This window comes from Sinohyriopsis cumingii, chromosome 11 (genome assembly GCF_028554795.1).
Source record: "Sinohyriopsis cumingii isolate HCF-2022 chromosome 11, ASM2855479v2, whole genome shotgun sequence".
NCBI classification, from domain to species: domain Eukaryota; kingdom Metazoa; phylum Mollusca; class Bivalvia; order Unionida; family Unionidae; genus Sinohyriopsis; species Sinohyriopsis cumingii.
Genome location: NC_142971.1, coordinates 96,486,728 through 96,503,709, shown reverse-complemented (window position 1 = coordinate 96,503,709; position 16,982 = coordinate 96,486,728). Strand labels below are relative to the sequence as shown.

The window sequence follows — 16,982 nt, the reverse complement described above, 5'->3', positions numbered from 1 at the left end:
CCACAGTGCAGACATCATAGCGAAATGACTGAAACATTGTTAAAGTTATGTTAAAAATCCAAATCACATCAAATCACAACACAGCACTTATCTTGGATGCTGAAGGAGTCTATGTTTCACTGATAGGTGACTATCATAAGGACCATGCTCTTCTCTTAAGGTGACTATCATAAGGACCATGCTCTTCTCTTAAGGTGACTATCATAAGGACCATGCTCTTCTCTTAAGGTGACTATCATAAGGACCATGCTCTTAAGGTAACTATCATAAGGACCAAGCTCTTAAGGTAACTATCATAAGGACCATGCTCTTCAGATGACTATCATAAGGACCAAGCTCTTAAAGTGACTATCATAAGGTCCAACCTCTTAAAGTGACTATCATAAGGTCCAAGCTCTTAAAGTGACTATCATAAGGTCCAAACTCTTAAAGTGACTATCATAAGGTTCAAGCTCTTAAAGTGACTATCATAAGGTCCAAGCTTTTACAGTGACTATCATAAGGACCATGCTCTTACGGTGACTATCATAATGACCATGCTCTTAAAGTGACTATCATAAGGACCATGCTTTTAAGATGACTATCATAAGGACCATGATCTTCAGATGACTATCGTAAGGACCATGCTCTTACGGTGAGTATCATAAGGACCATGCTCTTCAGGTGTCTATCACAAGGACCAAGCTCTTAAAACTTATAAATTATCAAAAAATAATTAACTAAGCATCCAAAGCTACTTAGTTGCAACATTTGTGACTTTTATGTCCAGATGTCAAATCTGTAAACCTTCAATGTGCACTTTGTTTCGACCAACATCTGCCAAATTTGGTCACTAGATTGGATCAAAAAATTACTAGTCCTTGGGATATTTTATTTCCCTGAAAAGTTAGAGACTGTGCTATGATCCATACATAAATATGTATCCTTTGATGGCAGCCATTTAAAATAACACAATGGCCTATTAAATTTTGTTTAATCTAATTCTGGTCATTTAGACACTTAATCACTGTATTTCTGTGCAAACATAAAAATTATGTATTCATGCTCAGGAGCATAGAATGCAGAATCAATGAGAGTTGCATAATTTTGTTATTTTAAGTTTCTTGTCATGTTTGAAAAGAGCAGGATATATTCTTTTTTTTTCAAAGCTTATTTTTAATTTTTTCCATAGTATGTAAAGCTAGCTCTACAGGCAGCATTTCACTAGTCTGTCAATATGTTTACAAGGAATGGAATGCCAGACAAATTTTTTATCTACATGGTCAAAGTTTTTTCCATCCCCTGTAAACTACAATTATTACATCATCTATAAACTTACATCATTTTTTTCTGTACTGACCTTGAATGACCTTATGGAAGTGAGTATATTCATCACCATTTACCAGGAAACCATGATGCACCCATTGCATTTTCATTAAGAAAAGATTATATATATATATATATATATATGTATATATATATATATATATATATATATATATATATATATATATATATATATATATATATATATATATATATATATATATATATATATATATATATATATATATATTACACAGTCATCACTGATAATCCATATGACTTTCTTGAAACAAGATTGAGACAAATCATGGCACAATATCAGCTTACTGAGGAATCTACATGTTTCTGTTACATTTAATTTAAACAGAGTTTAATAACAAAACATTACCATGGTCCTGTGTGAAAACATAATTGTTATTTAAGATTTACATGGTAATACAATAAGATTTATATGATATAAAATATATAATATTATCTAACTTGGACTAATATGACAGACTTAAAGACTTAATAATGTTTACTTCTTTAATTATTGGTTTTGTTTTTGTAATCTGTTCATTGTATATGTTTTTATGTGTTATCTACCATAGTAAAGCACAAAGAGTTTAACAATAATGTGCTGTACTAAATCAACATTATTATTATTGTTATTATTAATCCAAAGAAAAGTAATTTTCAAAATATGTGAGAAAATTAACAACAGCAGACCTAACCCACAAACAGCTTAGTGTATGTGTCCGTTATAGCATGAAATGCCCTTTTAATATCAGTAGCATTCAAAACACAGAACTTGTCAAATGTTTGGGAATCAGAGATTTTTCATGTCCAATGTAGCTGTCCATATTCATTGATTAATAGTACATGTCTTAAGACACATACATTTAAATAGCTACACAGTTAGTTGTCATGATCAGCCTATTGCTGATATCCAACTACTTGCCTGGTTTTCTCTGACCCTTCCCACCCCATTTTAGATCTTTTGACATTTCTATTTGGGTGTGTTATCCAAATTGGGGTGGGAAGGGTCAGAAAAATACAGACCACCAGGCCAGTAGTGGTACATCAGCAATGCTTGGGTTCCTGTTACATGTGTTGAGTGGCATCATGCGACTATCTCAAATGTTATTCAATACTGTGGCCCCAAGTGGCAAAGCAACAGAAGATGTTCACCATTACAGATCCTCATATATCTCACTTCAGTCTACACAAATCTGAGTCTCAGTTTGAATAACACAGATATGTGAAAAATCTTGCCAGTAGCTTCCCAATAGTCAGTGGTTTTAACAGGGGACTTCCCATATTCTTTCTGCACCAAATATACTGGCTGTTATGTATAGCCCATGAAGTACACTGTACTCGAAGGTGGTATCAAACCTGTCCTTAGTTGTGCCAGAACAGAGGGAATTACTGGAACAGAAAGGTCAAAGTGGCATGGATATCTATATCATCTATGTCAGTTATAATATAGTTTTATTATGTTGTTTGTGTCTATGACATTTATATTTTAAATTCTATAACTCAGTGGCTGGCTGGCACTATACCATATCTGCTATATATACTGGGACACTGTTGATTTGTTGGGACACAATAAATTATTTTTTGAAGTAATTATTTTGTGCACTGTATGATCTAGGATGCGTTGTTTTGGGGTGTCATAAGTTGTATTACATCTTTTTAATCATTTAAAAATTACATGTCAGAAAATGCATTCAAACTTAAAATTAATTTTTTTTTTAAATATTAAAGTGTGTACTTGAGATCAATACTTTAATCCACCAAAGCATCTTCTCATCAACCCAACCCTTCTCCTGCACATGTACGATCCACACTTTTGGTGCATTAATATTGTTTAGTTTCCTCATGCCACAAAATATTATCACTGGAGCCAACACATTATCTGCTGAAACAGAAACTGCAAAAATTAAAGATGATTTATTTCTGCACCAGTCATGCAAATTCTGACACTTTTAACCACCTTCTTATCAACAGTCCGTCCAGGAATGAGAGAAAAGAACACTAAGTTTCATCCATGTTAATGATCACATTATCAATGAAATCATCATCTCTTCTGTCCTTCACAAATTCATGGAATGATTTTTTAAATTTTCTCCCTCAAATCTTCTGGGAAATGCTTGGTCATCAATATCCATGCACAAAGCACAATACTATGTCACTTTAAAACTGTTCCATTGTTTCAATTTATTTTCAAAATTCCCATGAATACCAGTAAAATGGAATCAAATCTGGCTTCCATACATATGTCAGCTGATTTGGTATTAAAATACAAAACTGCATGCTTAAATGAATCCAAAGCCATCTTCTGAAGTTGGATTCCTTTGTAACAAATTAACATTTATTTTATATCCTGTTGGTAGGTTCAAACAATGAGTTTATTGCACCTCTGCCAGTTGGGATTATTCACCACCAATACTGCTATTTGCTTGCCACTTGTAATCATGATGGATACAAAGAGGCATTGATATTTACATGGTAAACAGTGTACAAAGCAATAACTTGCTTTAACAATATTTTATGTAATCCATGCTAGAGAAACATGCTTTAACAATACATTTTGTAACACATGCTAGAGAAAAGATTGTCATTTGCACTCGCAGTGAATATATTTGCAAAAATTGTTTTTTTTCCAGAGATACGATGTCATGCGTGAATGACTGGTGGCTCAAGCAATCTATCTCTCTTCAGTCTGATTACATATTCAAACCTTGGAGTACAACCAAATATGACTCGTGTTTCTATATTCAAAGTCAATGAACAGCATGACATGTAATTTGACATGATCGATATACATGGCATCATGGATGCATACACAACATGGATATATTTTTTTCTTTAATAAATTGCTCATGATGAACAAAGAGGAATCTATAATAAAATGAGTTTCTTTCATTCTATTATCAAATAGGCAATTTGTTTATCCATGTTATTGCAACATTCAGTGGCCGGGGAGGGAGTGGAAATTTAACATATATTTTGTTTCTCAAGTCTTGGGACACATGATCTAAGTGAAATGAAGTCTTACAATAAGTTCTGGAACAGGAAAATGTTGATTATTTTATTGCATCCCAATATATACAGTAAAACAGTAGTAAAGTACATGTAAACTACCTTGTAAAAATCTCGTTCATAAACCAAGGCCAATCACTAAGTTCTGGTAAAAAAAACTATTTAGGTTAAAAACACGATGTATTAATTCTAGTGGAGGTCACATAAACATCATGTGAAAGTAGGAATGCATTTGCCCCATAAAGCTATCATGCATGCCCTAATTGTTCATTGGTACAATTGTTTGGGACAGTAAGAACATAATTGTTTGAGTTATTATGAAAGAATGATTTAAGTATTCAAAGATATTTTAGTGAATCAGGTTCTTTTGTTTGGTTTGTATATAAAGTATATAATGAGAGTACAGGCTAGTTTTCAGTCTATGCCAATTTTGTAAAAGTCATTGAGATGAAATAGTGATTTAGGAATTCATACACTGTAAGTTATTTTTAATTCTTTCACATTGCTTGATTTTATATTTTATTTAAACAAATTCAGTTGTGGAAAATTGAATAGTGGTTGAGTTTATCTTGTCTTTTACTTAAGTTTAAGCACCTAGACATAACAAAAAAATTAAGGTAGTAGTATTGTCCATGTAGAATAAACTTTATATATATCATTGATACAATTTAGTGAATTACATATTATGGCAAACATTGAAATTAAATCATCTGTATGTTACTTCTTAGCGCTAATAATTATTTACACAGTATATATGAAGATATTAACTTTTCACAAATGCTCTAATTATTTTGTATAAGCATCAGTTTTAACTTGGTTACATGTATAACACTGGCACCTCAGGTTGACAGTTACTGCATAATTCAACTTCACCACATCTATTTCATAATAAACAAAATTTGTGGCTTACTTCCATCTTTTAGAAACAATGGTGTATAAACTTTATTGTTATTAATCTAACATGGTGTATGATTAAAAGACATATCCCACCAAGTGTTTAATTGAGGGGCCTTCTTGTGGAACTGACCTTCTTCAGTGTTGTGGGGAATGGTAATTATCTATACAGTGCACTGTCCAAAACTTTATTTGGCATGAACACTGTTGTGAACTGCTTTGATTAAAAACAGCTCTGAAGCTCATATTGCATATAAAATGTTGTGACACAAACATGCAAAGTACAGCTGTATTGATCAATGGCAAAATAACTAAAATTGAATACTACCTACTTATCCATGAGTGATGTCATTTCATAATAAGCAATTCATTATTCTAAAAATAGAAATAAGAGCAATTAATTTATATCAAAATCACTTAAATCAAAATTTTTTTGGTGCATTTTATTATTATTCAAACAAGTGTAAATCATAATTTCCATGTGTACACTAATATATACACTGTTTGTATTTCGATGCATTTAGGTTTTTAATGGTATATCTCAGTGTTTCTAGTAACCCATAAAAATAAAATAAAAACAATTTGCATTGTCAAAAAAATTTAATTACATTTATGAAACATCTCTGATAATTGTGAATATTTTTCCTTTGTTTCAGTATTTTCATTTTTGTTCCTGTAATTCCCTTTGTTTTGGTTTGTTCCAGTAAATCTAAGGACCTACATTAAACCCCACAAAATCATCCTTGTTCAATATCATATGAACACTTACATGTTTGGGTCCTGAGTGGCTGAGTGGTCTAAAGCACTGAACATTATGGGTCACTGCCATCTCACCTGTCTGGTTGGGTTTGCATCTCATGTTTAGCCAATGTGAGTATGTGAGAAAGCTTGCCAGTAGCTTCTCATGGGTCAGTGGTTCTTTCCAGGGTTTTCCCGGGTTCTTCCTCCACTATTTATACGCCATGTATCCTATCGTGTGCTGAAAAATTACATTAAACTTTTACAACAGTAACAATAACTTATATGTTTGATTCATCATTGTTTAATCAATAATATGCAGATCTATATGCATGTACGACCACTCGATGGTACGAATATTAACACAACTGAATGAAAAGTGTTGTGTGAAACACTAGTGTGATTTTTAAAAAATATATACTGTTTTTGTCCTATTCCAGGATGAATGACTATGTCATACACATTTATTATTTTGGCTTCATGCTTGGTTATTGTCACTGCAGTGTATTACTCATAAACTGTGATAGAAAGTCGAATTAGGCCTAAACATAAAAGCAGAACTTCGCTGTGAAACCTTTTCAGCTGTATCAGTGTTCCTGACGAGATATACTTTGCCATACGACCCTGCTCCAAGAGTTCTGTCATATTCAAGGTTGCATAATACATCTTCCATGTTGGACACTGAATTAACTGAAATTCAACCCTTAACCCATAATTTCCTTCCTTGTCATTGATAAGGGAAGAATCTGGTAGTGGTTTCTAAACAAAGTTTGTTACGCTAACTTGTGTCCTGGCAATCGGAATATAGCTCGGTCATTTTCGTTAAGTCGTTTGATGCAAAGACTGTTGTGATTAGTCTGGTTCCCTGACCTCTCTCCACTCCGTTCATAACGGAGTGGAGAGAAGTCAGGGAACCAGACTATGTTGTGATTTGTACGATCATCATCGGTCTTTTCCGATAAGTGAAGGCAGATGTTCTGGTATAATTTGCAACTCCCATGTGGATCATGTTCATATATTTGTCTCGCAGAAATAGCCCAGGTGGTCAGAATGCTAGGTATCGGCCATTGTGAACAATATTCTCATTTTCTGAATTATTTTTGTTCACAATAATAATAATAATAATATTTATAGTAATAATAGTTAATGAGGTTAGCATTTCTCGACCATTTCCGTCGTCATATAATCTCGGAAGAAGTTGTTAGAGTATACGTCAATTTAATGAATCGCCTCTGGCGGAGTGAGAAGCACATGTTAGGACATCTAAGGTCAAGAATATTCTGACTGTAACTTTGCGTCTATTTGGCGCTATACTGTTCGGTGTGAACGAAGGTCAGACTTAAGTTTTCAGTGGTTACGAATTACAAAAAAAAGGTTTCTTTCTCGACTTGACGGAAAAAGCCGAGAATAATCAGATCGATGATACACGAAGGGGGCGGAAAGACAAAGTCACAATCAAAACATGGTTGGCTTGTTTAAAAACGTTTTCTTTCTTGCAGTGACTTATTTTTCACTCCACCAAAGTCGAATCCTCTATCTCATTTCTCCATCTGTCGGAAATGGACAATTATATTTTAAACTAAAAAGTATATAAAAAGTTCATATACAGATTCAGTAATAGTATAAAGAATATTTGTGGCTTACTAGATATAGGACTATACTATATTGTATTTCTAGTGTTTGTAGTTAGGGCTTAGGTTACTGTAATAACATATTTATATAGAAGTGTGGGGGTGTAATTTCTGTCTCTGCCTATTTACGTATTGCATTTGTGTAAGTGTAAGCAAATGTGGATATGAATGTGTAATTTATCTCGTTAAAACATTTAAATGCATGTATTGTGTAAAAGTGAATACATTTTCTGATGTGCAAATGTGCCTTGTGTTTATTATGTTAACAACACCAATTAAATACATGCCTATATTTATATCTTTATTGCCTTTTAATAAATTTGTTTACTCAGTTACACTTGGTTACGTAGATGTTTGTCAGTTTTCATTTCTCTTATCATCAGCTTTATTATGAGATCGACTATATGCAAAAATGGTCCTCTACGATCAACACAAAATATGCCTGCTATGTTTTAAAACAAATAGTTAAAGCTATAAATTTTAAACGTTATAAACCAGGTATTCAAATATGAATAATATTTCATTAAAAATTGTACTTGCCCACATTAGATTCAAGACGCCAATCTATCAAGTGGGTGGTTATAGTGGTTTAATTTACTTGATTCATTTGCCTATATGTCTGATCTGAATATGATTCTTTGTTCATCGCAGCTAAAAATGTTGTTTACATTTTTAGTAATGTAAAGACCCTATGGCCTTAAACCAACGAAGAGGATAGGCAAAAACCAACACATTTTTCAAAATTCAGCCTATAGTTATTGTAGGGTTTAACGCCATTGTTCAACACAAGATAGGCTATTCATGGCGGTCAGTATAAATTGTGGAGGAAGAACCCAGGAAAACCCAGGAAAGAACCACCAACCCACGAGAAGCTACTGGCAAGTTTTCTCCAATACCATCATTGGCCGAACCAGAGACTCGAACCCACGTAGACAGAGGTTAGATGTCAGTGATCTCTAACGGCGTCCGCTTTAAATCACTCGTCCTTTCGGGGCCCTCTTAGCCTATACTTTATTTCCCCAGAACACAAAGCGAAAGATTTAAAAAGAACTTACAGTATTGTTAATTAGATGCCAAATAGTCTTAAACGTTCTATCACAAGTCTAAAAGTATAGAGTATTAAAATGGTGTTCCGAATGAATCTCAATTTTGAATGTGCTGTTCTACTAATAGCCTGGAATAGTGTTGTTGAGCAGCAGAGACTGAGCCCACCAACTATTTCGTCAAACAGAACCTTCTATCGAAAACACTCTTGATAGAAGGTCTTGTTTCACAAAATAACCCTTCTAGTCAGAAAACACTGATAAATAGGCTTTCTCCGCTGACCAGAAGGGTTATCTCATGAAAAATATCTACCTATATAACTACTTCTCGATACAAGGGTCTACTAGACGAAACATTCGGTGTTGTTTCAGTCTCGCTGCTGCTCCAAATGCTTGCATTTCTAATCCTAGGATTTCTAACTAAAAATTGTATCTAATCCTATTCGATACCGTGTCCGAGGATCATGTAAATTTATCGTTACAAATCCGTGTGGTTTTGCCTGAGCACGACTAAAGAAATTTCTGAATTTATTTATGTCCATGTCGCCGCTGCACCAAGTCTGATGAATATTTCGTAACGTGTGTGCGTCAACGCCGTTAAATACCTCGAGAACGTTACAGTTATCTCTGATCACTTTCGGAATTTGTGTATACCGTTGAGTTACATAAATCACATCGGTGTTTTTGTGTCGTCCACGTGAAAATATCCTGGCAGGGTTTGATTGTCGTCGCCGTTTCTGCTGCTGTGAATTAAAAATTTAAGTTAACAATAATGGCCAACATTGGAGAAGCTCATTCGCTAGACTGGCTCGAGAGAGACTAGAAGCAATAAAAAAAAAATTTATTCCTGTGCGAGACAGTGTAAGACAAAAATTACAAGCACGGCAGCAAGCACAAGTTGAATTTGCAACAGGTGCAGAAGAATTATTTAAACCCGTTACAACAGCTACTGAAAAAGCTGCGATGGTCACTGAAAGAGCTTTACTGGGAGAACCTAAGGATGATATCGAAGAGGAAAAGGAACGAAGAAAGGGTATTCTTCCAGTGTTAAAACAAACCGCTAAGCGGACTGAAAAGGTTGCAAAAAGAACCAAACAAACAAAAAAGATTTTACGAGATCTTCCAACTGATATAGTTGCAGCTCAACCTCCACCCACCGCTATAGCTCAACCTCCACCCACCGCTGAAGAAGTCACTAAAGTCGCCAAAGCTGCTGCGCCCAAAGCAGCAAAGGAAATTGTTGAACTAACTGCAAAATTTGATCCGGGTTTTATTAAATCCCTTAAAAACACACCAAAAGAAAGATTACCTGAAGTGATATTAGATGGTTTATATAGCAAAGATAAAGTTTTAAACGAAAAATATAAGTCCACGACTGACACCAATTTTGTTAAATGGGCGTATCGTGTATACTACGACAAAAAAGTGGTCAAATCTAACGACGACAGATTTGAAAAACTTATAAAGGCAATGCAGGAGATTGACAAAAGTAGACGACAAGGACTTCCACCTCCCTATTCACCGCCATTGGAGGATCGTCCAGATGAAAAAGATGATGATGTTCTCGAAGATCTTGGCCTCTATGAAGCTACAGGTAGTGGTCTTGGTGGTCACATTACTTGTCCTGATAATATCATCAATGATGTATCACGGCTAGAAGTTCTCTTAGGAGGAAAGCGTGCCGGAAATAACTCACCAGAAATAATTAATGAAGCAGCTGATATCTGTCAGCGATTATTTCAAGGCGGCATCATGGATACTCACATCTATCGAGAACTTATTGATGAACTCGTGGACAGCGACTGAAAGTCGCCGCGATTGAAAGTCGTCGCGATTAGAGAAATAACTAATTAAATAAAATATTCGTACACAATTCTCATCGTAGACCAGTCATGGTCAGGGTGGTAAATTCACGAGTACCCGTATACAGGATGACTTATGGAAACGGATTAGGCGATGTTGTTAAGGGTTTATTTGCGAGAATGGCACCTAAAGCAATACCGATCGCAAAACAATTATCGATGAAAGCCATTGATGTTATTAAAGATAAAGCTACTGGCGCTGTTGGTAGCGCTGCCAGTAAAGCATTCCTGGCAATCAAGGACAGACTAGCACGACTGATACGTAGAAAACCTCCGCCGGTAAAATTACCAGCCACCGCGGACATGCCAGCAAATGTTAGTAAAGTAATAAATGAAGCCGCAAATCAAAAACTAGCGGCGCTGATAAATCCTGAACAAATAAACACAAGTTTGGTGGCGGGAAGTGGTCTTCGTTTTAGACGATAACTTCTATAATAAAATGTTTAAACGGGAATCCGACCCAGCATTCGACATAGACGAACCGGTTCTTAAAAATGAATCAGTGCGTGATTATCAGTATTACTCTTATGACGCGCGAGAACCAAATAAACGAGGACGAATTGAATTGCAAGTTCAAGATACAAGTAGATATTTCCTGCCCGCTGAAGCATTTATTGAGGTAGAAGGTGAAATTATAAAAACAGATGATACAGAATACGGACCCAATGTTAAAATCGGTTTTGTCAATAACGGAATTATGGCCTTGTTTGATAGTGCTATCTACATGATTGATGGAAAAAAATATTGAATCAATTCAAAAGGATGTCGATGTTGCTACAACAATAATTGGTCTAGCAAGATATTCTGATGATTATACAAGATCAGCTGGTCCGTCAATGATGTTTGCCAAGGACGCATCTAATTTTCCTAACAGTGATCAGTTTATTATTAGACGACCAAAAAACCGTGCTGATCCTAATCCTGCTGATATCGATGTGGAAGACATGATTATTAGCGCTAATGCAGAATTTAATTTAGGTTTCGCTGCGCGTAGACAAATGTTGAAAGGTAATCGTAGAAATTTTTCATGTGCCATTCCGCTGTCGCACATCTTTGGATTTTGCAGAGATGTCAGAAAGGTGATTTTTGGAGCAAAACATACAGTCGTGCTTGTTAGAAAAGCCAACGACAATGATGCGCTATGGCGACCTCTAGGTGACGCTGGTAAGGTAAACATAACAAAACTATCACTGTGGATGCCGGTAATGACTCCTGCAATTACTGAAGAACAGCGACTGCTTTCTTTTATGGATCAAGGTGGTAAAGTGTTGTTATCGTGGCTTACAACAACCACAGATAGTGTTCAAAGTACCAATAACGGTTTATTCACATGGCATATAGCATCACAGCAGGGGGTTGCCGTGCCGCGACATATTTTCATTGCTCTTCAGGATGCTGCACGGGTGGGTAATGAAACACGTTCGCATATGATATTTGATCAACTTGGTATCACTGACGTTTCTCTGAGAATAAACGGACATCTAGAACCATCTGAAAACATACTGTTAGATTTTGGTAATAATCATGTTGCACGTGCATATCAACGATTGACAAAGTATCTAGCGCGTGATCTAAATATCGATACTGGTTTACAAATATCACAATTGGATTTTATCTCTCATTATCCAATCTATTACTTCTCGTTAGAGCATCTTGATTTAACCAGACAGTCTGTCGTTGATATTCACTTTCGGGCTACCGTAAATAGAGACGTAGGAGCTATAGCTAATTACAGAGCAATCGCGGTCATACTTTCCGATAAAACAATGTTGCTTGAAGGTGCTGGCGGCCGAATGATTTTCGCTGATGCACCAGTGCAAAATATGTATTTAATAAAATGTCATACAGTCATGTTAATGTCACTCTGACTCCTGGTCAGGTGAAGAAATTACAATCGAAGAACGCGAGCACATGTGGGACAAAAATAACACTAAAACACGATCAGCTAATGGGAGGTCCAAACAAGCTGTCATTAACTAAAACCCAACTAAAACATTTCAATAAAGCAAAGCAAGCAACGACTGGAACTCAACTTGATTTCTCTCCAGCCGCGGTCAAAGATATGGTTAAAACCGGTGGTATATTTCCTCTTCTCGCCGCGATACCAGCACTGATAGCTGCTGCTGCTCCCGCAGTCGCAAAAGCAGCCGCGTTAGGGGCTGTTGGAACAGCTGCTGGAATGTCATTAAAGAAAGCCACAGGGAAAGGATACAAAAAAAAGGGACGCGGGTTAAGACTTCCAGGAACTCCACCCTCATGGTACCCAAAACGGTTCTGAAAACCGTTGGTTTTCTTCCGATGTCAAATTTTGATTTGCTTGATGCTGTTAAACAATTAAATATAAAGAACTTCAGAGGCGTCTTTATGCGAGATCAATTACCACAACAACCAAATAATCCAGAAACCGGAATTATTAATCTCGATAACAGCGATGGTCCAGGAACTCACTGGGTTGCTTACGCGATCGATCCGCGTGGAATTATCTATTTTGATTCGTACGGGCTAGCACCGCCAATTGAGTTTCTGAATTATGTCAGCAGAGTACAAAGTACTCTGGTGCCAGGCACTGCAATTTGGTATTCAACGTTACCAACACAAACACTGACCGATCCCCCGATATGTGGCCGTGAAGTATTAAATGTTCTTGATGCGATCTCGAAATCAAAGATTTCTCCTCACAAAATCGTGCACGAGTATACTATGGGTCGATTTAAACAGTTTCCTATCAAATAATGGTTGATATTTACGGAAGATCTCTTCTCGAAATAAAGACAAAAAAACGCGCCGATGTGGATTTATCAAAATATGCGACCAAGGATGAAATCGATAATCTTTTAAGTCTGACCGGGATAGACCCAGATGAGGTTGTTATTTTTCAGGACCGGCACGGAAAACTAAAAATCAGCGATATCAAATGGCATGAAATAATTCGTAGGGTTATTGGAGCTACTCCGGGTAACATCCCTGTGTTCACTGACAGCGGAAAAATCAGAGATTCGCTGATATCAATCGCGGCGCTTCGAGATGATACACAAAAAGCCGCAGGGGAACGTGTAGCGAAGACCGGTGATACAATGACAGGTGAAGTCAATCTCGGCAACAACAAAATAACCGCGTTAGCGATTCCAACCTCGCCGGAAGATGCCGCAAACAAACAATATGTTGACACCATTGACGGTAAACTAACCACGTTGCGGGCTGAGTATGATGTTCATGTAAACGCGTTTACAAGATTTCGCAGAAATTATCAAAAAACTGATGAGGTCATAGATAAATTCTTCGGCACTCCGCTCATCGCTTACATGAAACTTTCTGATATCAAGACCAACATTGACACGATCAAACAAACACAGCAGGATATCGTATCGGGTATTCCTGATATCGTTAGCAAAACCAGTCTGATTAAAGTCCCCACTGGAGTTACCCCCGGGCATATCACCAACATCGTATACACGGTATCATCGGGATTCGCAACATGGTCCAAACAAAATAATACTATCAAATATACAGCAACAGCCACTGGCATGTATAGACTATCTGTGTTCAGTGCCGCTAAATTTGAAATCTTCACAACATATCCCTGGAGACATTCCACCGATAAGTATTCCGGGTTGTGACTATCATATTAAACAAGGAAACCGAAGAAACATTTATACTGGAAGCCGCAGACAAGAAATTAACCGCAACATCTTACTGGTGGTGTTTGGAATTTGTAGCTGAAACGCCTCAATTGGTTACCGCGTAAAATAATAACATGAAATCAGCATCAACGACAACATTAGATGCTCAGCAATATAGATATGATCAAGTACGCGAATGGCAGTCAACGCTAAAAGATACTATTGACAAATGCGCAACAAAGATAAAAAAGTACAAACGGCGTGTAACTGTATTAGACAAAATAGTGTATTCGGTATCCGCGGTAGTTGCATCTACTGGGGTGCTATTATCAGCGCTGACACCAGTGACAACTGCAATCGCGGCCACAATTACAGTTTCAACATCAACGACAATTGCAGGAGTTGCTAATATAATTGCGAAAAAAATATCCTCGTGTGCGTTAACAAAATTGCACGAGTATGAAAAGTTAAACAGCGCGGCCACGAGCACCTACTCGAAATTGTCCTCGTTGATATCATCCAGCCTTGACGATACAACAATATCAGATTCCGAATTCACGCAGATGGCAGCCGCGTGCAACGATTACGAAAACACAAAGAACTTCGATTTGAAACGACAACAAACGAATAATGACGGAATTACTCCAGCAGATAGTCGCAAATACAAGCCCGGCGCGAACATCTTTGTTAACAGTAACATCAACTAAGCCAGAATTCAGTATTAATTTTCCAACTGCGATTCCAGCAAGCGAAATCGCGTTAGCACAATTACGAGTATATTACAGCTGGCCCAACATCAGAGAGAAATCATTTGGAAAATTATCAGCGAATAATTCGTTTGTATTTGCATATAAAAATAACACCGATGGCACCCCAGACTGGAACGTCATTGTGTTACCAACCGGGTCTTATCAAGTCGAAGAAATCAATGAGGAATTACAACGTCGAATAAAAAGAATCACCGGGAAGGAATCAAAAATAGAAATAACTGTTCACGAACCAACGCTGTCGTCCGCGATCGAAATAAACACCCCAGACTACACCGTGGATATCTATAATAGTTCGATCAGAACAGTGCTAGGATGGCCTGAATCAAAACCGCCTGAAATACCAATACCACCAGAACCTAAAAAGTCTGATTATGTCACTGATAATATGTCATATCACGGAGTTTTACCGATATAAGAGGAAAATTTAATTCAGCTAAAAAACGCAACGTTGGGCAGTATATTTGAATTTCACAGTAAGGATAATATCAAATGGTTTTTTACTTATGAAAGGGATCTCCAAAGAGGAACAGCTAAATACTTTGATACAAACCTAGATGAGATCAATCATTACTTCAAATTTATTGATGAAGAGCATAAGAAACAATTACAGCAACTACGGCAACTTTTCCAAGAACATATTTTTGATACATCACTACGCAGCGAAATTATTAAACAAACTGAGATATTAAATCAGCTCGCATACGATATGGAATACTTCAATCAGCGATTAATTCAGGCTATAAACGATCATGTTGACGGCGTAACCAAATATAAGCAGCAATTTTTAAACTTCTTTAGAATACCAGAGGCGAATCTACCAAATTTTAAACTTCCCTGGTATAACGTTCCCGAGTTAAGAAAATCTGTCACTGATCTCATCAATGAGTCCTTCGAAGATATACTCGCACAACACAGGCGAACACTACCGGAGCCAACTATCCTCAGACACAACAATAACACCGAATGGCAAGGTCGTCATGTATCCCCGGGCATCGTAAATATAACTTAAGTGGTCGCGGTCAATCTTGTGTGTGATGTCATTGATGGCAGTTACAGCACGGACACGACAGTATCAAATCAAGCCCAGCAAGGATTTAGTCTTTATTCATTTACTCCGAAAGATATACCACCTGGATTTCTGATTGTGCAAGAGCCAATCAATCCGGTCTATCTACGATGTCATAATCCATGACTGACCAGAATAAATTTCGCGCTGACAGACCAGTCTGGGAATCCCCTTGATTTATGGAATGAAACACTACATATTAGTCTCCTGGTGAAGTCTTAGGACTTTCATCGTAAAACGATTTTCAATTAATAATATTATATTATAATAATGTCCCTGAAGAAAAAATGTGATGATGATTTCATTGATGATAGCAGTGACATCACCGACGACGACAGCAGTGATGTAACTGACGATGATAGCACTGATGTCACTGACGATGATGTAACTGATGACGATGTCACTGACATCACCGACGACGACGACGACGACGACGACGATAGCAGTAATGTCACCGTCAACATAAAAAATATTTCAACAAATTATAAAAAAATATAGCATGACTCATGTATTTCACGAGATCGTCTCAATAAGATATTGCAGTAAAAATATTTTACTTTATATATATTTTCTGCAACACTCACAAATTCACTGAAATTTACTAGTAAAAATCACAAAAATCGTCTGAAATTCACAAGCAAGTATTTTTTTGTGCAAGCGAAATCGTGAAACGATTTTCCAGTAAAAATATTTTATATATTATATATTTTCTGCAACACTGACAAATTCACTGAAATTTATAGGGTATTTACTAGTAAAAATCACAGAAATCGTCTAATTTTTCAACCCTGATGGGGTATTAGCTAGTAAAAGTCAGTGCCGGTGATAGATTTCCTTGACCCGATGGGGTATTTACTAGTAAAAGTCAGCGTCGGCGACAGATTTCCCTGACCCGATGGGGTATTTACTAGCAAAAGTCATCGTCGGCGACAGATTTCCCTGACCCGAGGGTGTATTTGCTAGTAAAAATCACAGAAATTCACAATTAATCAAGCAAGTATCATATAATGTATCACCACGTGAAATGTT

At 36.5% G+C, this 16,982-nt stretch overlaps 1 protein-coding gene across 2 annotated transcripts in view; it reads right to left on the bottom strand.

The window, feature by feature from the left end:
- LOC149789069 (uncharacterized) overlaps positions 1-6,788 on the bottom strand; it is a 119,856-nt gene extending 113,068 nt beyond the window's left edge. For both annotated transcript variants that reach the window (XM_089975253.1, XM_089975254.1), the window contains exon 1: positions 6,536-6,788. In XM_089975253.1, the coding sequence (XP_089831379.1) occupies positions 6,536-6,634 (99 nt within the window). In that variant the 5' untranslated portion in view covers positions 6,635-6,788. The remainder of the gene's footprint in view (positions 1-6,535) is intronic.
- Between the last annotated feature and the right edge of the window lie 10,194 nt (positions 6,789-16,982).